Below are 23,965 nucleotides of genomic sequence, written 5' to 3' on the forward strand. Positions count from 1 at the left end.
CAGCTTCTGGCGAAACCATTAGAAGTTGGGATCATGTGACAGCCATGGATACTATGGAGGGCCATGAATTCCATTCTTTTCCTTTCTTCTTTCCCAGTGGTTAGAATGCAGGATTGCAGGTTAGCTCACTGCCCACTGTCAGCAGTTCGATCCGGACTGGCTCAAGATTTGACTCAGCCTTCCGTTCTTCCGAGGTCAGTTAAAATGACGATCCAGATTGTTGGGGGGGGGGGGGCAACAGGCTGACTCTGGAAACCATCTAAAGGGCCGCAAAGCATTGTGAAGCGGTATATAAGTCTTAAGTGCTGTCCTTTAACTTGGGAAATGCTCCCCATGGGCCGACCTGAGCCTCGGAGACGCCCACTTCCAATCACTCAGCCTGAAATGCGTCTTCAGCGTGAGCGCACGGGTGGAAAATTCAAAGCGAATCCAAAGCGGATTAGAAAGAAGCAGAGAAGGAAACCCATTGCCGTATCGGAAGATTTTATTCCACTGGATCCCCGATCCCTGTGTTAGTTGGGGGTGGGGAGACCCCCCCCCCTTCCTTCATCCAAGGCGCTGACTTTTAGCCCCGACCGCCTCTACGTGGCAAACTTCGACCGACGCGCCCAGCTTCTGCAGCTCGTCCAGCCACACCGTCTGCTTGTGCGAAAGCCGATCGCCGGGACCCTTGACTTCCACCAGCTGAATTGGGGAAGAGGCGGAAGAGAGCGTGCAAATGTCACTCCACAATCTGGATGAACAAAATCAGTGCCTCCCTCCCCACCACCACCACCCCCAAAAAATATAGAAAAATATCTCAAAACGCGCTCGCACAATCTTGCGAACGGCTGTAAAAGTGGGCCGTTTCTGAGCCCCCCCCAAAATGAAGCCACGTGACCCCAGGAAGGGTGGGGCGTGCAGCCATGTTGGAGCCGAGTCCCAAGTAACCTCTGGAGAGACCCTCGCTAAGCGTCGTAAGGTTGAGGACTACGGGTAGTTTGTGATTTGTGAGTCCAAGACAAATCTCTAGCCGTAAAACTCTTTCCAAGTATCAACTCTTCCCCACCTCTGGGAATTCGTCTCTTGGCGCCCCCCCAGGAGGTTCAACCCATGATGAAATGGTTTGTATGAAAGTGTGCTGTTGCCAGGGATGGGCGAGGAGGGGGGGGTATTATTTTACTAATTTACTACTTTATTCTTTTTATTTCTTTTATATAGAATAGAATAACAAGAGTTGGGAGGGACCTTGGAGGTCTTCTAGTCCAACTGTTGGGGCATTCACAACTTCTGGAGGCAACTTCTGTTCCACTGATTAATTGTTCTGACTGTCAGGAAATGTCTCCTCCGTCCTAAGTTGCTTCTCTCCTTGATTAGTTTCCATCCATTGGCCTTCCTTCCTTCCTTCCTTCCTTCCTTCCTTCCTTCCTTCCTTCCTTCCTTCCTTCCTTCCTTCTTTCCTCCCTCCCTTCGCTGTTCCACTGATTAATTGTTCTCCCTGTCAGGAAATTTCTCCTCAGTTCTAGGTTGCTTCTCTCCTTGATTAGTTTCCACCCATTGCTTCTTGTTCTACCCTCAGGTGCCTTGGAGAATAGCTTGACTCCCTCTTCTTTGGGGCAACCCCTGAGATATTGGAACGATGCTATCATGTCTCCCCTGGTCCTTCTTTCTATTAAACTAGACATCCCCAGTTCCTGCAACCGTTCCTCATATGTTTTAGTCTCCAGTCCCCTAATCCTCTTTCTTGCTCTTCTCTGCACTCTTTCCAGAGTCTCCGCATCTTTTCTACATCGTGGCGACCAAAACTGAATGCAGTTCATGGTTTTCATAGCCGTGTTAAGCTGCCTTGAGTCGCCTGGTGTGACTCAAATTTATTTATTTCTAAAACGGATAAAAATAAATACATAAATCTGCAAAGGCACCTTATATTGCCGGCTTCCCGTGCTCCAGACGACAAGATCGGGGAGGCCCCCTCTACAGTGGCGTAGATCTTGGGAGAGACGCCGGCAAACTCCACTCAGAAACGGGCCCCCCAAACAGCAGACCAGGCTCTGCAAAACAGAGGGAAGGGGGGGAGGGCTTTTTTCAGAACTTTGGGAAGACCCCCCCCCCCCACTTCCAGCAAAGCAACATGCGGGAATCTCGTTCTGTTTCTGGGATTTGCTCTGAAAAGCCAGGCAATCTGTTTGCAAAAGTACACCTGTGTCGGTGGTGAAATTCAAATGTTTTATTTACTACCGGTTTACTACCATGGGCGTGGCAGGGGAAAGGATACTGCAAAAACCCCATTTCCTTCTCTCTCCAGGAGAAGGATACTGTAAAATCTCCAGTCCCTCCCCGACTCTGGGGCCAACCAGAGGTGGCCTTTGCCGGTTCTTCAAACTACTCAAAATTTCCGCTACCGGTTCTCCAGAACCCGTCCATACCTGCTGGATTTCACCCCTGATCTGTATGCTGTTGGCTTCTCTCTCCTTCTCCGGTCCTAAAGGTAGCTGAGAAATTTCCAAGAAGCCCCTTCCAGAAACTTAAAAGCTACTTTAGTAATAAAGCGGCTCCTTATTTTATTTCTTTTAATGTGCAGGTTAACTATATCTTCCCTTCGCACGTATGTGCTTGTCGTTCCTGACTCTAGGGGGCAGTGCTCATCTCCGTTTCAAAGCCAAAGAGCCAGCGCTGTCCGAAGACGTCTCCATGGTCATGTGGCCGGCATGACTCAACGCCGAAGGCGCACGGAACGCTGTTCCCTTCCCACCAAAGGTGGTTCCTATTTTTCTACTTGCATTTTTTACGTGCTTTCGAACTGCGAGGTTGACAGAAGCTGGGACAAGTTACAGGAACTCATGCAGCACTAGGGATTCGAACTGCCAAACTGCCGACCTTTCTGATCGACAAGCTTCAGTGTTTAAGCCACTGAGCCCCCATATCTTCCTTGCTGGAACGCAAAGGACTGCTTACATATCTCAGCGACTTTAAGATGGATGGACTTCCAACTCCCAGAATCCCCCTTTTTTAGCAGCAGGGCTCCGAAGTTTCCAGAACCTGGGGTGGTTTTCTAACCATCTCTGGCGACGTCAGGAGGAGGGAACCTGGCCCTGCGGGTGTCTGCAAAGGTGCCCTTCCCTCCCACTCACCTGGGCTTGCTGGAGGGAAGAGAAGCGGTCCCAGTCGATCAGCCCTGACGCTTTGCCCTTCTGGGCATCCCACACTTCGCCCACCCACTCCTGGAGCGTCTCCGTCGAGGCCTCGCGCACCGACTGCAACCTGGACTCGATGGCCGACCGGCGGTTCTTGTAAAAACTGCTGGTGTAGAGGTCCAGGGGGAAAGCCTAGGGAGGGAGCGGATAACCCCACTTAAAACCCCCCCACGCATAAAAGGCGGAATAAGAATCTTTTGATAAAAGAGTATTTGCAGCTCAGGGTTGAACGGTGGGAGGGTCCTTGGCGGTGCCCTTTTGAGTTTGGCGGTTTTCTTGCGGGCGTTTCATTGCCCAACTAGGTAACATCATCAGGGCTGGAAGGAGAGCAAACCCCACTCCTCCTAGAGCTGAAGTTGTTACCTACTTGGGTAATGAAATGTTTGCAAGAAAATAAGCAAGTTCAGAGAGCACCAAGGACCCCACAGTCCTCCTCCTCCTCCTCTCCATTCCAGCTCTGATAATGTTCCCTAGTAGGGTCATGAAACATCTGCAAGAAAGCCACCAACTCAGAGAGCACCAAGGACCCCACAGTCCTCCTCCTCCTCTCCGTTCCAGCTCTGATGATGTTCCCTAGTAGGGTCATGAAACATCTGCAAGAAAGCCACCAAGGACCCCACAGTCCTCCTCCTCTCCGTTCCAGCTCTGATGATGTTCCCTAGTAGGGTCATGAAACATCTGCAAGAAAGCCACCAACTCAGAGAGCACCAAGGACCCCACAGTCCTCCTCCTCTCCGTTCCAGCTCTGATGATGTTCCCTAGTAGGGTCATGAAACATCTGCAAGAAAGCCACCAACTCAGAGAGCACCAAGGACCCCACAGTCCTCCTCCTCTCCGTTCCAGCTCTGATGATGTTCCCTAGTAGGGTCATGAAACATCTGCAAGAAAGCCACCAACTCAGAGAGCACCAAGGACCCCACAGTCCTCCTCCTCCTCCTCTCCGTTCCAGCTCTGATGATGTTCCCTAGTTGGGTCATGAAACATCTGCAAGAAAGCCACCAACTCAGAGAGCACCAAGGACCCCACAGTCCTCCTCCTCCTCTCCGTTCTAGCTCTGATGATGTTCCCTAGTTGGGTCATGAAACATCTGCAAGAAAGCCACCAACTCAGAGAGCACCAGGGACCCCACAGTCCTCCTCCTCCTCCTCCTCTCCGTTCCAGCTCTGATGATGTTCCCTAGTAGGGTCATGAAACATCTGCAAGAAAGCCACCAACTCAGAGAGCACCAAGGACCCCACAGTCCTCCTCCTCCTCTCCGTTCTAGCTCTGATGATGTTCCCTAGTTGAGTCATGAAACATCTGCAAGAAAGCCACCAACTCAGAGAGCACCAAGGACCCCACAGTCCTCCTCCTCTCCGTTCCAGCTCTGATGATGTTCCCTAGTAGGGTCATGAAACATCTGCAAGAAAGCCACCAAGGACCCCACAGTCCTCCTCCTCTCCGTTCCAGCTCTGATGATGTTCCCTAGTAGGGTCATGAAACATCTGCAAGAAAGCCACCAACTCAGAGAGCACCAAGGACCCCACAGTCCTCCTCCTCTCCGTTCCAGCTCTGATGATGTTCCCTAGTAGGGTCATGAAACATCTGCAAGAAAGCCACCAACTCAGAGAGCACCAAGGACCCCACAGTCCTCCTCCTCTCCGTTCCAGCTCTGATGATGTTCCCTAGTAGGGTCATGAAACATCTGCAAGAAAGCCACCAAGGACCCCACAGTCCTCCTCCTCTCCGTTCCAGCTCTGATGATGTTCCCTAGTAGGGTCATGAAACATCTGCAAGAAAGCCACCAACTCAGAGAGCACCAAGGACCCCACAGTCCTCCTCCTCTCCGTTCCAGCTCTGATGATGTTCCCTAGTAGGGTCATGAAACATCTGCAAGAAAGCCACCAACTCAGAGAGCACCAAGGACCCCACAGTCCTCCTCCTCTCCGTTCCAGCTCTGATGATGTTCCCTAGTAGGGTCATGAAACATCTGCAAGAAAGCCACCAACTCAGAGAGCACCAAGGACCCCACAGTCCTCCTCCTCCTCTCCGTTCCAGCTCTGATGATGTTCCCTAGTAGGGTCATGAAACATCTGCAAGAAAGCCACCAACTCAGAGAGCACCAAGGACCCCACAGTCCTCCTCCTCCTCTCCGTTCCAGCTCTGATGATGTTCCCTAGTAGGGTCATGAAACATCTGCAAGAAAGCCACCAACTCAGAGAGCACCAAGGACCCCACAGTCCTCCTCCTCCTCCTCTCCGTTCCAGCTCTGATGATGTTCCCTAGTTGGGTCATGAAACATCTGCAAGAAAGCCACCAAGGACCCCACAGTCCTCCTCCTCTCCGTTCCAGCTCTGATGATGTTCCCTAGTTGGGTCATGAAACATCTGCAAGAAAGCCACCAAGGACTCCACAGTCCTCCTCCTTCACTCTGCAAACCCCTTTCCCTTCTAGCATTGATATTGTTCCCTAGTTGGGTCATGAAACGTCTGCAGGGCAATCACCAAGCTCAGAGAGGCACTAAGGGCTACACAGCCCTCTTCCCTCTCCTCCTCCAACCCACCACCTTCCAGCACTGAAGATATTACCTAGTAGGGTGTTGCAATGTCTGCAAAAAAAACCCGCCAAGCTCAGAGTGCGCCAGGGACCCCACAATTCAACCCTGAGCTGGGGAGCCGAGGTGGCGCAGTGGTTAGGGTGCAGTACTGCAGGCCACTTCAGCTGACTGTTATCTGCAGTTCGGCGGTTCAAATCTCACCGGCTCAAAGGTTGACTCAGCCTTCCATCCTTCCGAGGTGGGTAAAATGAGGACCCGGATTGTTGTTGGGGACAATATGCTGACTCTGTAAACCGCTTAGAGAGGGCTGGAAGCCCTATGAAGCGGTATATAAGTCTAACTGCTATTGCTATATTTTCTTCCACCCCTTTGCCCATTCCGAACGCAACGCTTACCTGGTATGGGTTCCTGAAGGCGTCGGGGATGCCATCCATGAAAAGGACGTCCCACATCAGGAGCCCAAAGAGGGCAGTAAATGTAGACCCTTCGCCATGGATGCCTGAGGAGGAGCCCAAGTGGGGGCCACAAGGAACATTTCGGAATATTTTTACGTGCCAAGGCAAAACAACCCAGCCCCTTTGATCATCATCAATCCAGCCTTGCATTCTGCCTTGACCTCAAACTTGCCAGCTGTGTCAAGCCTGCAATTCCAGAGGTTTCTAAGAAGAGGCTGGACAACCACTTGTCTGAAACGGTCTAGAGTCTCCTGCTTGAGTAGGGGGCTGGACTAGAAGATCTCCAAGATCCCTTCCAGCTCTGTTATCCTTCCTTCCTTCCTTCCTTCCTTCCTTCCTTCCTTCCTTCCTAGTGGAGGTTTTTAAGAAGAGACTGGACAGCCACTTGTCTGAAACGGTCTAGGGTCTCCTGCTTGAGTAGGGGGCTGGACTAGAAGATCTCCAAGATCCCTTCCATCTCTGTTTTCCCTTCCTTCCTTCCTTCCTTCCTTCCTTCCTTCCTTCCTTCCTTCCTTCCTTCCTTCCTTCCTTCCTAGTGGAGGTTTTTAAGAAGAGACTGGACAGCCACTTGTCTGAAACGGTCTAGAGTCTCCCTGCTTGAGTAGGGGGTTGGACTAGAAGACCTCCAAGGTCCCTTCCAACTCTGTTATCCTTCCTTCCTTCCTTCCTTCCTTCCTTCCTTCCTTCCTTCCTTCCTTCCTTCCTTCCTTCCTTCCTTCCTTCCTTCCTTCCTAATGGAGGTTTTTTAAGAAGAGACTGGACAGCCACTTGTCTGAAATGGTCTAGGGTCTCCTGCTTGAGTAGGGGGCTGGACTAGAAGACCTCCAAGATCCCTTCCAGCTGTTTTTTTTCCTTCCTTCCTTCCTTCCTTCCTTCCTTCCTTCCTTCCTTCCTTCCTTCCTTCCTTCCTAATGGAGGTTTTTTAAGAAGAGACTGGACAGCCACTTGTCTGAAATGGTCTAGGGTCTCCTGCTTGAGTAGGGGGCTGGACTAGAAGACCTCCAAGATCCCTTCCAGCTGTTTTTTTCCTTCCTTCCTTCCTTCCTTCCTTCCTAGTGGAGGTTTTTAAGAAGAGACTGGACAGCCACTTGTCTGAAACGGTCTAGAGTCTCCCTGCTTGAGTAGGGGGTTGGACTAGAAGATCTCCAAGATCCCTTCCAGCTCTGTTATCCTTCCTTCCTTCCTTCCTTCCTTCCTTCCTTCCTTCCTTCCTTCCTTCCTTCCTTCCTTCCTTCCTTCCTTCCTTCCTTCCTTCCTTCCTTCCTTCCTTCCTTCCTAGTGGAGGTTTTTAAGAAGAGACTGGACAGCCAGTTGTCTGAAACGGTCTAGAGTCTCCCTGCTTGAGTAGGGGGCTGGACTAGAAGATCTCCAAGATCCCCTCCAGCTCTGTTTTCCTTCCTTCCTTCCTTCCTTCCTTCCTTCCTTCCTTCCTTCCTTCCTTCCTTCCTTCCTTCCTTCCTTCCTTCCTTCCTTCCTTCCTAGTGGAGGTTTTTAAGAGACTGGACAGCCACTTGTCTGAAACGGTCTAGGGTCTCCTGCTTGAGTAGGGGGTTGGACTAGAAGACCTCCAAGATCCCTTCCAGCTCTGTTATTCTATTCTTCCTCCTCCCCCCAGGGTCATTCTCACCAGCTCTGTCACCAAGGGAAGTTAGGGACTCGCAGTCTCCCAGTTCCTAGCCAGTCCTCTCCATAGCTACACCCCGCTGGTGCTTGGAGAAGTTAATCTGGAAGGACATTTTTTGCCCTGGTGGCTCCAGTAGAGCAGTGGTCTCCAACCTTGGCAATTTTAAGACTTGTGGACTTCAACTCCCAGAGTTCCTCAGCCAGCAAAGCTGGCTGAGGAACTCTGGGAGTTGAAGTCCACAGTTCTTAAAGTTGCCAAGGTTGGAGACCACTGCAGTAGAGGCCTTTCCTTATTCTCCCTGTGATGCAACCGAGCGAAACAAAATAAGAAAAAGGTCACCTTGATCGAAGCCCTGTTGCTTGTAGTGGGCTAAGGCCAGTTCCTCAACGGAGCAGACCACCGCCAAGAGTTCTGCTCCCTCCGTTTGACTCTCCAGGATAAACACGGATTTGCCCATCCCGGTCTGTGGGCAGAGTTTTCCCTTGATGGTCACCTGAGTCAAGGAAGAATCCTGGTTAAGGGATAAAGCAAGCCCAGGGATGTCTTCTTCTCCCATCCCAGGTTCTCCAGAAGTTTCCTCAACCAGCATAACTCTGGAGTGGAAAGAGTGGGTAAAGGAAGCCCAGGGATGTCTTCTTCTCCCACCCCAGGTTCTCAAGAAGTTTCCTCAACCAGCATAACTCTGGAGTGGAAAGAGTGGGTAAAGGAAGCCCAGGGATGTCTTCTTCTCCCACCCCAGGTTCTCAAGAAGTTTCCTCAACCAGCATAACTCTGGAATGGAAAGAGTGGGTAAAGCAAGCCCAGGGATGTCTTCTTCTCCCACCCCAAGTTCTCCAGAGGTTTCCTCAACCAGCATAACTCTGGAATGGAAAGAGTGGGTAAAGGAAGCCCAGGGATGTCTTCTTCTCCCACCCCAGGTTCTCGAGAAGTTTCTTCAACCAGCATAACTCTGGAGTGGAAAGAGTGGGTAAAGGAAGCCCAGGGATGTCTTCTCCTCCCACCCCAGGTTCTCCAGAAGTTTCCTCAACCAGCATAACTCTGGAGTGGAAAGAGTGGGTAAAGGAAGCCCAGGGATGTCTTCTCCTCCCACCCCAAGTTCTCCAGAGGTTTCCTCAACCAGCATAACTCTGGAGTGGAAAGGGTGGGTTAGGCAGTGGTTGCAGGACGAAGTTTATCGACAAACATTTGGGCCATTCCTTGTAGAACTTGGGACCTCCAGTCTTTCCACTGTCGTGGTTATAGCTCTTCCCTGGACCTACGCCATTAATTGAGATCTTTTAAACTGAGGCCTAGAAAACATCCCCATTTCTCTGAGGAGAAATTTCCTCAGGTAGGGAACCCAGCAGCTACAGATGGCCCTCAACTTATGACCAGTTGCTTAGCGACCCAAGTTACAACGGGCCACTCCCAAAACACTCACAATCTGGTTTCAAAGTTATGAAGGCCACCCATGCCGTCACATGACATTGTGGGTCCTTGGCAACCACGTCAATTCTCCAAGGGTAAAACCGACTCACTTAACAACAAGAGCATTTGCTTAATGACCATCGTCAAATAAAGACCCGGTCTGCTCACGTGTGACCCCCCCACTAACGACCACCATGCCTTAAGGCTGTAATTCGGTCGTAAGTCGAGTACTTACGTGGGTAACGTCCTCCACAGAGAGGAGAGGCAGATCGAGAAGGAGACGCTTGAACCTCTGGCCAGACGGGGCGTCTTTCATCCGTTGGACTCGCTGGGAGAGACCGAGCCGGTGGCATGGGCGAAGGAAGGAATCCAGGAGGCCTTTCCGGATGGACGCAACAGCCTAGCAGCCAACCAGCGATTGCAGAGAGACGAAGAACAGAAAATAAACAAGATCCAGAGGCCAGAGAGCCCCCCCCCCCCCCCCCTAGAAGGAGGTCTTCTAATTTAGTTTATTGTCACTGCACCTCGTACAACGAAATTAAACGCCACCTTCAGTGTGCATTATAAAAATAAGGACACAAACACACCTCCTTCACATTCTATATCATTAAAACGGAAAACCCCTGATATTGCATTAATATTGCACTGTGCAGTAGAAGAATTCAATCTGGTTACTTCCCTGGGATAGAAGCTTTTTTTTCCAGCCTATTTCTCCTTGTTTTTATTGTCCTGTACCGGCTGCACGATGGTAATAGTTCAAAAAAAAAAATGGCGCCCAGAATGAAATGATCTTTTAAGAATGTTTTGAACTTTCTTTTTTCCAATATATTTTAGATGGTTTTTGTTAAAGATTTATACCGTGTATGGGTTCTGGGAAGTCGGGGGAGGGAAGGCTGGGGGGGGGGGGTTGGGAGGGATGAATATTAGGCTTGACGAGGGGTGTTAGATTTTAAAGTAATATGATTGCACATGTATACTGTCTTCTCTTATTTTTTTCCTTTAAATGTTAAGTATATTGAAATGGAAGCATAAATGCCATCAACATAGAATGGAGTTTGCTCAGAAGCGGAAATACACCAATGAGAGGAAGAGTGGGAAACAGAGGGGAGAAGAAAGATGGGAAGAGAGGGATAGGAGAGAGGGTAAGGGGGGAAGATGAGGAGGATAAGGAGGAGTGGAATGCAGAGAGGAGAAGGAGAAAGGAAGGGGAAGTAGAGTAGAAAATGATGGAGGGAAGAAAGGATGTAGAAGAGTGGGAAGCAGAGGAGAGAAGAAAGATGGGAAGAGAGGGATAGGAGAGAGGGTAAGGGGGAAAGATGAGGAGGATAAGGAGGAGTGGAATGAAGAGGGAGGAGAAGGAGAAAGGAAGGGGAAGTAGAGTAGGAAAGGAGGATGGAGGGAAGAAAGAAGGTAGGAGAGAGGTAGAAGAAAGAGGTGTATGGAGAGCAGAAGAGCTAATAATGGGTTTTTATCTTTCTGGGCATTGATGACAAGAGGAACTGAAGTAATTACTACTTAATACAATAGGATATTGGCTATGTAAGAGTATACATGTAATTATATGTTATGAAAATGGAAAAAAAAAAGTATATTTAAAAAAAAATGTTTTGAACTTTAAGGCAGCGGGAACTCTAAATCTCTTCCAAAAAGAGGAGGGGGCAACCCATGATCCTCTGGGCAATGGCATTGACCCTCTGGAGCTCCTTCCTATCTGCCATGGTGCAATTGGCAAACCACACACAGGCGCAGTAAGTTAAAATACGCTCTACGGTGCAGCAGTAGGAGGTCACCAGTAGTTTTCCATTCCATTGTTGCTTCCCGAGAAGTCTCAGGCAGTTCAACAAGAACGCTATTGGCAAGAACAATGTTGGAGAGCCCATCCTGGACCACCAGGACACCATAACCACGGAGACCACACACCCCAGGCACCTTACCTTCTTGGTGTCTTTCAAATGCTGGTGTAAGTTCAGAGCTAGGCGCTCCCACCACTGCCCTCGGCTGTCCACGCAGTAGTCTTCCTGAGCCAGGAGTTCTTGCAGCTGCTCCACGGCCTCCTAGCCAGGGGGAACAGAGAAGCTCATGAGAAGGTTGCAGAAGGACAAGCCCAGTTGGTTGGCAAGAAGACCCCAGCATCGTGGCCAGCCTCACGACTCAGCAATGGATGTGGCCAGGCAACACCTTGTGATCATGGAGAGATTGAAGAAGGATTTGCTGTCGGGCGGAAAGCAGGGAGAACAGAAGGACCAAGTCTTGGAGAGGCTTCTTCCGAAGACGTGGAAACGCCAAGCGTTAAAAATAGCAGCGGGGAAAGAGCAAAGCTTAAAAATAGACCAACATTAATAGCTTGCGGAGGATGTGAAGGAGGCGGAAGATCTTGAAAGTGTTTCTTGGCCACCAGCCACATCGCGCACCTCCAGATGGCGAGAAGTTATCAAAATGCTCTCTATGTTGTTGTTTTTTTAAAAAAAGTAAGAAAAGATTGACGCTACAGGTAGTTCTTGGCTTATGGCTTATAATGGAGCATGCCCATCACGGTTTTAAGTTGCAATGGTCAAGTTGAGCCGAGGTGGTGCAGTGGTTAGGGTGCAGTACTGCAGGCCACTTCAGCTGACTGCTATCTGCAGTTCAGCGGTTCAAATCTCACCGGCTCAGGGTTGACTCAGCCTTCCATCCTTCCGAGGTGGGTAAAATGAGGACCCAGACTGTGGGGGCGATATGCTGACTCTGTAAACCGCTTAGAGAGGGCTGAAAGCCCTATGAAGCGGTATATAAGTCTAATGGCTATTGCTATCTATCTATCTATCTATCTATCTATCTATCTATCTATCTATCTATCTATCTGTCTCTGTCTCTGTCTCTGTCTGTCTATCTATATCTATCTATCTATCTATCTATCTATCTATCTATCTATCTATCTATCTATCTATCTATCATCGGATTGTTGGGGGCGATATGCTGACTCTGCAAACCGCTTAGAGAGGGCTGAAAGCCCTATGAAGTGGTATATAAGTCTAACTGCTATTGCTAACTAAGTGGGAAGGAAGGAAGGAAGGAAGGAAGGAAGGAAGGAAGGAAGGAAGGAAGGAAGGAAGGAAGGAAGGAAGGAAGGAAGGAAGGAAGGAAGGAAGGAAGGAAGGGGCAAGAGGCTGATTCTGTATATATGTCTAAGAAATAGGAGCTGAGGTGGCGCAGTGGTTAGAGTGCAGTACTGCAGGCCACTTCAGCTGACTGCTATCTGCAGTTCAGCGGTTCTAATCTCACCGGCTCAAAGTTGACTCAGCCTTCCATCCTTCCGAGGTGGGTAAAATGAGGACCCGGATTGTTGTTGGGGGCAATATGCTGACTTTGTAAACTGCTTAGAGAGGGCTGAAAGCCCTATGAAGCGGTATATAAGTCCAACTGCTATTGCTATTGCTACTGCTATAAAACAAGTCAATTTAAAGTTAGCTTAGCAAGAAGAAGCTAAGATCAATGTAGAGATGTTATTAATTTCTTTATTTCTTTTTTCTCAATAGATTTTAGACTGTGTTTGTTAAAAATCCATACCGTGTACGGGTTCTGGGAAGTCGGGGGGGGGGGGGGAAGGAGGAGGGGGGTCGGGGGGGAGGGAGGGAGGGATATACATTTGGCTAGACATGATGTGTTAGATCTCAATGCAATGTGACTTCACATGTATACTGTTTTTCTCTAATTTTTCTTTAAAAATAGGATAAGCCAAGTACATCAACATATAGTGGAAATACACGGAGGGGAGGAGGAGTAGGAAAGAAGAAGGATGGGTAAAGAGGGATGGGAGAGAGGGGGGGGGAAGGCGAAAAGGAAGGGGGGGAGCGGATCTGGAGAGAGGAGTGGTAGAGGGCGAGGGGAAGTAGGGTAGAGGGGGATGATGGAGGGAAGATAGAAAGTTGGAGGGTGGTGGAAGAAAGAGGTGTATGGAGAATGGAAGAGGTATATTGGGCTTTTATTTTCTGGGGCATTGTCGACAAGAGGAATTGATGCAATTATTGTTTAATACTGTATGGTGTATACATGTGAGTGTATGAAAATGAAAATAAAATATACTAAAAAAAAAACAAGTCAATTAGAGCAGTGTTTCTCAACCTTGGCAACTTGAAGATGTCCGGACTTCAACTCCCAGAATTCCCCAGCCAGCATTCGCTGGCTGGGGAATTCTGGGAGTTGAAGTCCGGACATCTTCAAGTTGCCAAGGTTGAGAAACACTGAATTAGAGGACCAAGCTGATTTTGTGAGCCTTTTTTGATTTGCAGAAGTTTGTTAAAGTTAACGCTATCGTCGTAAAATGATGCCGTGGTCGCAAAGCGAACAGTCTCTCTCGTTAAGCGAGGCAATGGTTCATTTATGGGCTGGTTCAGGAAACCCAAGTTCAAAGCTAGTCCCTCCTTGGGCAGGAGCCCCCCCCCCCCCCCCCCCCCCGGCGACCTACATGAAGGTGGAGACCTTTTGAAGAGATCGATTACCTGGTACATGTGAAGCCTCTGCAGGATCTCCACCCCGTGCGACAGGATCCGGGTGTACACCCACCCCACGGTGAAACGCCGCAGGTATTCTGGGAGGGCTCGGTGATGGCTGCACGAGGAAACACGAAAGTCAGTCTTCTTCGGCAGGTCATGGCTGATTGCACACCAAATCTCTCGGCTATATACCGTATTTTTCGGACTATCAGGCGCACCAGTGGATAAGGCGCACCAAGATTTCAAAGAGGTAAGTAAGAGAAAAAAGGTTTTGGCCTCCCCGGCCCCCGGGAGCACTCTGCAGGCTTCAGCAGGGCTGGGGGAAGGCAAAAACGCCTGTTTTTGCAAAAAATTGGAGGAAAACGGGCCGTTTTTCACAAAAATGAAGGTGTTTTTGCCTTCCCCCAGCCCTGCTGAAGCCTGCAGAGTGCTCCTGGGGGCTGGGGGAAGGCAAAAAACACCTCCGTTTTTGCGAAAAATGATCTGTTTTTTGCAAAAATGGGACGCGGGGGCGGGGCTTTGGGAGGCCAAAAATGGCTGTATTCGGTGTATAAGACGCACTGACATTTCCATGCTCTTTTAGGGGGGGAAAGGTGTGTCTTATACTCTGAAAAATATGGTATATACTGCATATATATTAAAGAAATGGCAAATCATGGGGGGAAATGGATTTCTATTTTCCCAGCAGTTATGAATACATTTATACTTTATTCTCTCTCCTCTTTCTTTGTCTCTTTCTCCTTCTCTCTGTCTGTCTGTCTGTGATCAAAATTTCCTTCTTTCCATCATCTTCCATTTCTAATCTATCAGCCTCTGCCAAGGTAGCCTTACAACAAAGTAGAATTGGCTCACCTGTTTGCACTTCCTGTCTTTCTAGGTGAAAAGGCTGACCTAAAAATTCCCTTTTTATGATCCTGTAATTCCTTAATTCGGGGTAGAGTTGGGGCAACTGAATGGAGCTGGGCATTTACTGGCCGGAAGCCCTTCCCGATGCCCATGCGGAGTTCACAGCAAATATCTTTTCTTTGCACCCTGAGAAACCTCTGGCGCTACCTAGGATCGAACTCCCAACCTTCCGAGTGGGAGGAGGGTGTCTTCACCACTAGGCCACCATGTCGATCGGATGTCAAATCTCCTTCTTTTACAGGGCTGAGGAGGTTCCTCTCTCAAGTTTCTTTCTCTTCCCGTTATGCAGCTCAGGGCCACGTCCTCTCTTGTTGGATTCTTCCTTAGGCAGCATCTCTTCCCTCCCGTCCATTCTCATTGCAGTGGGGGATCTTCCCACCCCTCCATCTACACACCTGAGGGAAAGGTGTCCCTTCAGCTCCTGCCAAGATGCTTTCGCGGTCTCGTACAGGCAGCGCGCCTCTTCCCACTTCCCGCCGGTCATGGCCACGGAAATGTCATTGGAGGTGTGCGCAGCGGCAGCGTACCTGCGGGAAAATTAAAATCAGATGTTGCAACTCGTTCTGAAGATGACCGCTTCCCCCGCCTTATCCTATCACTATGGCAAGAGGTAGTCCTCGATTAGTGACCTCAATTGGGACTTGCAACTCCATTGCTAAAAGACGCAGTTGTTAAGTGAGACGGCACATGACCGTGACACTTACCACCTCACTTCCACCACGGACATTTAAGTGAATCCCACTTAAGTCAAGGGGAACATGACAGGATTGCAACTTGCGACTTCCCTCCGGCTTCCCCATTGACTTGGACTATCATCAACGTGCAAGCCGCCAAAATCCCCAATTTTGAGCAAGTCACTGCAAGGAACATCACGGCAGCCCTCTGTGCAAGAACTGATCATAAACTGTTTCAACACCATCATGATTTTGGTTGCTAAACAGGGCAGTCAGTAACCGAGGACTAAATGTCTCGCGGGCACATAATCGGAAGCAAGAACGACCAACAACAAACTTAATTTTTTTAAAGAAAAGTTCAGTGCTGAGCCCCTTAAAACAAGATCTATCTCTTGTTTAGCTAAACTTAGTTAAATCCATTGGTAATAGGTATAGTTAAATAAAAATTGATAACGATAGTAATGTATACAATGTTGAGTTCTTAAGATAAGTAATAATTGGATATGAGAAGGGAAGGTTAGAAATATTTTTGGACTATATATAAAGATTATTAATAACAATAATAATTATAATAAAAAAACAAAACTATATACAGTTAAGTTTTAACTAATAGGGGGAAAATGTTATGATATAGGACATAGTTAAATAAAGAAAGGATAATGATAATAAATTATATACATGGAGGATTAGAAAACTTTGGTATTAAATATTATGGATGTTTAGCTAAAACAGGATATGAGGACTTAATGTTAACGGAGGATTTTACAAATAAGTAAATGAAATGCCAGCATGTGGTTATGGATTGAATCTTGGTATATTTAAGGATGAAGGATGTTTAAATAACGATAGTCAAATAAAAGTGGAGGTATGATGATGTTAATATAGTAAATATAGATATTTGAATTAATATGAATTATATTTGATGACGGTGGAAGAGATACACAAAAGCTTTTTGTAACCAGCTGATATACTTTCTACAATATATGTTTGTTTTGAAAATAAACAAACAAAATCAAAAAAAAAAATCAAAAACCAAGAGCTATCTCGTGGGCTTCAAAAAAAAGTTGTGAGGATTGTCTGTGACCAGGACACACACCGTGTGTGTTGTGTGTGTGTGTTTGTGTCCCCCTAACATCATTCAGGTCACAAAGATCATTTTCTTAGAGGATGGCTGCACACACAAAAAGGAAGAGGATGAAATATATATTGACCGGAACTTCTCAGTGGGAAAAGAAAAATCTGTGTAAGAAACAAGAGTCACCTAGAACCCAGATTAAAACCTAGAACCCAGTCAGAACTGAAGAAGTTTCTTGGATGAGAAGTAAAACGTCTTCAAGGGGGAAAAAAACAAGTCCAGTTTTCCTTTTGAAATTAAAGAAAAAGCACCTTTGGGACAGAACATGATCTGGATGAATGAGAGTCTCCATAGACAAACCTAGAATTAATTTTCTCTCCTACCGAAGGAAATCATCCCGATCTTGAAATATTGGCGTTTTCCTGTTGACTGTGTAAGTGGGGAAGACGGTCCGGCCCATGTTGACCATCAGCACCGTAGAAAGTTGCCTTTGGCCGCCACTTCCGGCTTCTTCCTCCTCCACGGGATCCGTCAGGGAGAAAAGCAGCAGCACGCGGGAAAAAACAGCCCGGGCCTCACGACAAACCTTGATGCATTTCCCCGCAAGGACTTTAGCCCTGGAAACCAGGAAGAGAAGGAATCGGGGCTAGAATTCTCTCCACCCAGCTGCAGAAGTAGCAACCGTGCGACTAGTACCTGGCTTATAACTACGATAAGGAACACAATAGCTATCCTAAATTGGTGCGGTTGTAGGTATGAGCCACGGTGGCGCAGTGGCCAGAGTGCGGTACTGCAGGCTACTTCTGCTGACTGCCGGCTGACTGCAATTTGGCAGTTCAAATCTCACCAGGCTCAGCCTTACATCCTTCCGAGGTGGGTAAAATGAGGACCCAGATTGTTGGGGGCAAAAGGCCGACTCTGTAAACCGCTTAGAGAGGGCTGTAAAAGCACCATGAAGTGGTATATAAGTCTAAGGGCTATTTCTAGTCCTTCCTTTCCTTTCCTTCTTTCCTTTCCTTTTTCCTTTCCTCCTTTCCTTTCCTTTCCTTTCCTTTCCCTTCCCTCCCTCCTGGTGGTTAGAATGCAACATTGCAGGCTAACTCTGCCAACTGCCAGCAGTTTGATCCTGACTGACTCAGCCTTCCATCCTTCCGAGGCGGGTAAAATGAGAACCCCTCATTTTACTGGCTGAGGAATTCTGGGAGTTGAAGTCCTCCAGGCTTCAAGTTGCCAAGGTTGGAGACCCCTGCTCTAGAGTGACATTTCTTCTTTCCCATTCCCTCCAAGCATCCTTCCTTTTTTTAAATCCCCCCAAATCCCTCCTTAAAATCCCTCCTTTCATCTTAGCGCTGTCATTTGGCCTCCTCCACCTTCTTTTTCCCCAAGACAGCCTCGCAGCTGAAGCGTCAAGATCTGCCAATTATCCACGCATCCATCCAGATAAATCCTGGCCTCTCAGAATTAGCACGACATTCAAAGTTTGCATTATCAAAGGAAGCAGGACTGGAAAGCGACTGTCTGCTGAGAAGAAACTAGGTTAAGGACGGAGTTTTTCCTCCGTCCTTAACCTAGTTTTTTCTCAGCAGACAATTGCTCTTTCGATGTGCCTTCCCCGGAGGGAAATGTGGGCATCATTCACAGAAGCCTCAACAATTCCATTAAATAAATAATAATAATTTAAAAAAACGCCTGGTCTTTGCGCCTTACAATTCTGTCCTATCAACAGAATTAAGAGCCTGGGATGGGGGAATCCTAAAGACATATCAAAGACGGCTGATTCTGCTGTCCTTAATGAACACAAAATTAACTCCCTGCTCCATTAGAGCAGTGTTTCTCAACCTTGGCAACTTGAAGATGTCTGGACTTCAACTCCCAGAATTCCCCAGCCAGCATTCGCATTCGCTGGCTGGGGAATTCTGGGAGTTGAAGTCCAGACATCTTCAAGTTGCCAAGGTTGAGAAACACTGCATTAGAGGAATCAGATTATTCCTGATATGGATGGAAACTAATCAAGGAGAGAAGCAACCGAGAACCAAGGAGAAATTTCCTGGCAGTTAGCAAAATTAACCAGTGGAACCGCTTGCCTCCGGAAGTCATGAATTCTCCAACACGGGAGGTTTTTAAGAAGAGATCGGACAACCATTTGTCTGAAGTGGCCTAGGGCTTCTCACCTGAGCAGTGGGTTGGACTAGAAGACCTCCAAGACCTCTTCTCCAACTCTGTGATTCTGCTCCGTTTCTTTCTGTTCTGGTGCAGACTTCTGCTCTCTGCCCCGTTTCTTTTACCAGGGCCCTGAACGTTTTACCTTCGGGATTGGGCGGCATATAAATTTTATAAATAAATAAAATAAAATAAAATAAAATACCTCTTTAGAATGACACTGCCAATCCCAGCTTGGCACGTGCCAAAGATGGAGCGCTGTCTTGCCAACCGGAGGAAATCTTCCAGAAGTTGCTGCTTGGGAGAAGTTGGGTTTTTCAAGTGAAATTCTTTCGCTAAAGCTTTCAACTCGGGGGCGGAAAGTAAGTCAAGGACTTCTGATAGGTTTTGCAATTCGGCCTCTGCGAAGAGGGAAAAAACGGACAAACGTTGGGGATATAAATTAAGGAGAAACTTCCTATTTTTAAAAAAATTTTATACCCATAAGCAATAGCAATAGCAGTAGACTTATATACCGCTTCATGGGGCTTTCGGCCCTCTCTAAGCGGTTTACAGAGAGTCAGCATATTGCCCCCAACAATCTGGGTCCTCATTTTACCCACCTCGGAAGGATGGAAGGCTGAGTCAACCCTGAGCCGGTGAGATTAGAACCGCTGAACTGCTGATCTAGCAGTAGCCTGCAGTGCTGCATTTAACCACTGCGCCACCTTGGCACATCAACAGAACACATAAACACATCAACAAAAACAACCACATAACTTAAAAACAACATAGGAACAAGAAGTTTCCATCGTATATCATACCGCAGTTCCGAATCGGTTTCTTTGCAGTTAGTGTTTTCCCTACTATACATTTCTATCCTGCGTTCATAATCTCCTTATTCGTTATCCATTTTTATATACATTTCTTTCTTTATTTGTACTTAGCTACTTATGATCAAGTATTATTTACCTATATTGTGCTTTATATTTTTACTGTCATTTATTCTCTTACATGCGGTTATAGGTATACATTCACATAATTATTCTTTTTCTTTGCCATTCTTATATTATTATTATTCCATTTAAAAGGGGTATAAGGTATAATTTGGAATGTATTGTTTACCATCCTTCACACCTGCTTTGACACCACCTTATTTTCTCTTTCTTTTCTTTTCTCCCTCCCTTCCTTCTCTACTTCCTTCCTTCCTCCTCTCCTTCCCCTTCTTCCTTCCCTTACTTCTCCCCTATGCCTACACTCTTTCTTTTCCTTCCTACCCTCTCTCCTTCTTTTTCTCTCTTCCTCCCTCCTCTCCTTCTTTTTCTCTCCCTCCCACCCATCTCTCCTTACCTCTTTCTTCTTCCCCTACCTCTCCAAGGAGAAACTTCCTAACAGGGAAGACGATTAACCAGTGGAACAGCTGGCCTCCAGAAATCATGGGCACTCCATAACTTAAACAGTCACTTATCTGAAATGTAGTGGTCCTCCTGCTTGAGCAGGGGGCTGGGCTAGAAGACCTCGAAGGTCCCTTCCAGCTCTATTCCTATTCCCCTTCCATTCCTATTAAATGTGGTTATCAGCCCCCCCCCCCCAAGAACTCTGGGTCACTGATGTAGAAGCTTCGACTCTCTTTGGCTAGCAGGGAAGTCTCTAAATTAGTGGACCCAAATAGCTTTGAACCCACCTTCCTAGTGGACTTACCAGACTGCAGGAACCCTGCTTCGACAAGCTCTAGGATGACCGGTGAAAGTTCTGAGCTGATCTCTTCATATTCTATTTTATTCGTCTTTATCCAGGCCAATTTACGCTGGAAAAGCCGGACGTAGAGTTTCTGTCCACCGGCTGCAACGGAATTGTAACGAGAGAAGAAAATATATATATATATTTTACAAAGATGTTTGGAAAAGTGGCATTGCATGGAAATTCTGGGGAAACAACTGGACCTTTTGCCAAATAATCTCGCTCAGGAAGTTCGGCTGACCCAACTTCTCTGACGTGTCAAGCCATTTTTAATGATAAAAAGTGAGACTTTCTAGATAAATGGAACGGTTTACCAGCTAAATGCAGAGTCTTAAATACACTTACAGGTAAGTCAGTCCTTGGCTTCTGATCGCAACTGAAACCAGAATTCTTATCATAAATAATTCTGCTCGTAAATCAAGTCACCACATGACCAAATTGGATTTTATACACATTTGTGAAGCCTGTCACTGCGGTCATTAAGCGAATCCCATGGTCATTAAGCCAATTACAAATGAAAGCTACCTGAAAGCTTGTAGAACCGAGAAATGGCCTCCGAATCGTCCTCACTGAAGAGTCTCCGGTCATCTTCGTTCTCCAGCACGGCCTCCAGGACCATGAGGAAATTTCGGAGGTAATAAGGGTGTCCAGCTGAATCCAGGCCAGGCCCAACCTCCTCACTTGAATGTGGAAAACTGGCTTTTTCTAAAGTTGCCAAACATAATTCATCCTCCACTTCAATTCCGGCCCCTGCCTCATCGTCCATAGAAAGCCGTTCCATCCCATCTCCTGTGGAACTGGAGAACTTTTGCATCTCATGGTGATTGTCTTCTTCTATCGTTGGATCTGGCTTGTCGGAGGAGAAACTCTGGGATTCCAACTTGGGTGGCTCTCCTTTCGGATAACTGGCTGTCACGCCTTCCTCCTCAACTACTGAAGATATTCCCAACCGTTGAACATCTGGATCCCTCTGGGGGTTACTTACCCGCTGGTGGCCTTTTCTTGGCAGCCCAAGTTCTCTGCAAGTGAGTGATGCCAGAGCAGGATCATTCAGGCCATCAGAGAGAGGTCTTGGGTCATCTTCTTGCCCCAAACTTGAGATATCACCCTCCTTATTCAGAGCTCCAGTTGCCCATCCGAATCTTGATGGGGACAACTGGTCCTCCTTCAGGGAATCTTCACCCCAAGGTTTCTGGTTAGGTTTCTGCTCTGGGATGCCATCTTGAGCTGGAGAAGGTTGGCCACCTTGAGTCAACCCATCCCTGCTGCGACCACGCCACCTCCTGGACAATCTGGTGGACAGGGTTCTCACGGAGATATTTTTAATGGCACCATCTCTAAGCTGGTCATCAAGCAGGGCTGGTTTTCCAACTTTCTTGAAATAAGGACTGGTCTGTTCTCCCGACTCCCTTTCTGTTTCCCCATTGTCTCCTCTGGAAAGGCTGCGGTTTTTCTCTGGTGTTGAGAGCTTAGCGGCAAAATATGGACTCGAACTGACAGGCCCAGGTTCAGATGACGGCCCGGGGGTGACAGCGGATGCTAAGCCAGTTGCATCCACGTTGTCCTCATTCTGATTATTTTTGCATTCTTCGTCAATGTGCTGGTTGATTCTGTACCTTGGTATCGTCTGGCCACACAAGGGACAAGCAATTCTGGCGGGGGGAGCATTGTTAAAAAGGGAAAGAATGGAGGAAGACTCTGGGGCTGCAGACAGCCCCCCTCTGCCATTTTTCCTTGCAGGTTTTTTATTGTTCTTAGAGAGGGATAATTTTCTCCTGGGTCTTTTCTGGTCCGGAGGCCCGTCCTCTGCCATTGCAAGGCCCTAAAGCATGGTGAAAACAGAAGGGCTGCCTTTTCGCAGCCTCGTTTCACGACAACATACATTCTCTCCGATCCCACTTGCTGCACATTCTCTTCTCTCTTGTCTGAGGAGGGGGGGGGGGAAAGAGCAGAAGCCACGTTAAGGTTTTGCAGAACGAAATCACAAAGAAGGATGACTGTGTTTCCCCTTTGTGAAAAATCAGGGAGTTAGCATTTCAAGAAGGGCCAAAGAATTTCATGAATCTTTTACTCTAAGCTGGAGCCCAAAGCCCTAGGATCCTTCGTGTGTCACCTATGCGGATCCGGATGAAAAAAATTTTTTTTAGTAGAGAGGTGATGATGCGTTAAAACTCGATTTCTTCTAGATCTGCTTTCAAGTTCAATTTCATGGAGAACTTGAAATTGTCCAGGTTTGTTGATTTAACACGGAAAGACTTCAGCGCCCTGTATAATTAAGAGTGACATTAGTGGAAGAGATTGTGCATTCAATGGTTTACGAGTCCCCGCATGTAACACAAATAATTATTTCATTCTTCTTTGTGAATCTAATTGTAGATTATGTCTATACTAACAACCATAACACCTCCCAACTCTCAAAGACTCTGGACCGAGTTTAGATATATTCCATTGCTGCATATTTTTAAAATTATCTATCTATCTATCCTATCTATTTATCTATCTATCTATCTCTATCCTATCTATCTATCTATCATCTATCTATCTATCTATCTATCTATCTATCTATCTATCTATCTGTCATCTACCTTTCTATCTATGATATATCTATATCTATCTAATCTATCCTATCTATCTATCTATCTATCTATCTATCATCTTATCTATCTATCTATCTATCTATCTATCTATCTATCATCTATCTATCTATCTCGTCTATCTTCTGTCTGTCTGTGTCTGTCTGTCTTGTATATCACCTTTGTCTATCATCTATCCATCCATCCACCCTTCTATCTATAATCTATCTATTCTATCATCTATCAATAATCTATATCTTACTATCATTTATCATCTAGCTTTACATAGTTGTCTCTATATTTTCCTTTTATCTCCCACATTTATACCTGTACATACATATTCTATTTATTTACATTTCTATGTTTGTCTTTCTGTCTTTTCCCTTTTCTTTCCATGACAGCCACTTCTAAAAGCAATACCTTTGTGCTTCCCTAACGCCCAATATAACAAGCAGAGGTTTTCCCAGGGCCTCCTACATTAAAACTGAAAATAACAATTCTGCTTATGCCCAAAATATCGCGGAGCGATGCTCTCCGCAGCTGAAGGGGGGCTGCTGCCATCTCAGCTTGCACCGCTGAGATTTCCAAGCTTTCATTTTACACCAACTCTTGAACATGGAAATTGTCTTTTACTCTGAGCTGGAGCCCAAAGCCCACCAGAGGGGCAAAGGCGAAGCGAAGCAAAACTATAAGCCGCAGAGACCGCGCTGCCAGTTCAGAATGAGCAGTTTAAAAAACCCTTCCTCCTTCTCATGCGTCTAGTCCGCAGTACCTGCCGCTCCATCCTGGAAGGGATCCCTTATTGCATTTTGCAAAAGCAATAATAAAAAATTGTGGAAATTGGTGGAAAAGGCGTCCTTCCCGGGTGAAAACAGCAGCGCGGGGGGTGCAATGCAGGGGAGGGCAGAGGGGCGCGATTCAAACGCGCCCCGGATTCAGCTAAGCGGTAAAATTCATTCAAACAAAAATTGCAGGGGCTCTCACGGGCTGCGCATGCGCGATGCGATGGGTTCCCGCGCGCCGGGGAAGCCTCTTTGCCTGCACAACGTTCCATCTCGCCGCCAGGCCGTTGCAATCCATCCCGGATCCAGGCATGCAAGATCGATGCTGGAGCGATCGATCGGTAGCCAGAAATTACAGCTGCAAATTTTGTCCAGCCTTTTTTTCTTCATATTTAAGAGTCCAATCCCC

The 23,965-nt window shown here is 47.3% G+C and overlaps 1 protein-coding gene across 1 annotated transcript; it reads right to left on the reverse strand.

The window, feature by feature from the left end:
* Positions 1 to 540: 540 nt before the first annotated feature.
* Positions 541 to 23,693, reverse strand: FAN1 (FANCD2 and FANCI associated nuclease 1). Its single transcript, XM_087703974.1, has 14 exons — positions 23,547 to 23,693; positions 20,727 to 22,126; positions 20,163 to 20,303; positions 18,688 to 18,883; positions 16,706 to 16,939; positions 14,969 to 15,100; positions 13,674 to 13,782; positions 11,130 to 11,249; positions 9,431 to 9,595; positions 8,128 to 8,281; positions 6,105 to 6,208; positions 3,111 to 3,305; positions 1,902 to 2,030; positions 541 to 684 (listed from the first exon to the last, which is right to left on the reverse strand). Exons 2-14 carry the CDS (start codon positions 22,012 to 22,014, stop codon positions 547 to 549), a joined length of 3,105 nt encoding a protein of 1,034 aa, XP_087560100.1. The 5' UTR covers positions 22,015 to 22,126; positions 23,547 to 23,693; the 3' UTR covers positions 541 to 546.
* Positions 23,694 to 23,965: the final 272 nt, after the last annotated feature.

The sequence above is a fragment of the Thamnophis sirtalis genome, unplaced genomic scaffold (genome assembly GCF_051295495.1).
Source record: "Thamnophis sirtalis isolate CommonGarterSnake01/CBP01778 unplaced genomic scaffold, rThaSir2_p1.2 scaffold_2, whole genome shotgun sequence".
NCBI lineage: Eukaryota > Metazoa > Chordata > Lepidosauria > Squamata > Natricidae > Thamnophis > Thamnophis sirtalis.

Excerpts from the sequence above, each read along its gene's own strand:
- FAN1 (XM_087703974.1), bottom strand. The coding sequence starts at position 22,014 with ATGGCAGAGGACGGGCCTCCGGACCAGAAAAGACCCAGGAGAAAATTA. Across the intron at positions 11,250-13,673 it reads AGAGGCTTCACATGTACCAG|GAGGCCGTGGAGCAGCTGCA; the intron begins GTAATCGATCTC and ends CCCCCTGGCTAG. Across the intron at positions 6,209-8,127 it reads GCAACAGGGCTTCGATCAAG|GCATCCATGGCGAAGGGTCT; the intron begins GTGACCTTTTTC and ends GCTCCTCCTCAG.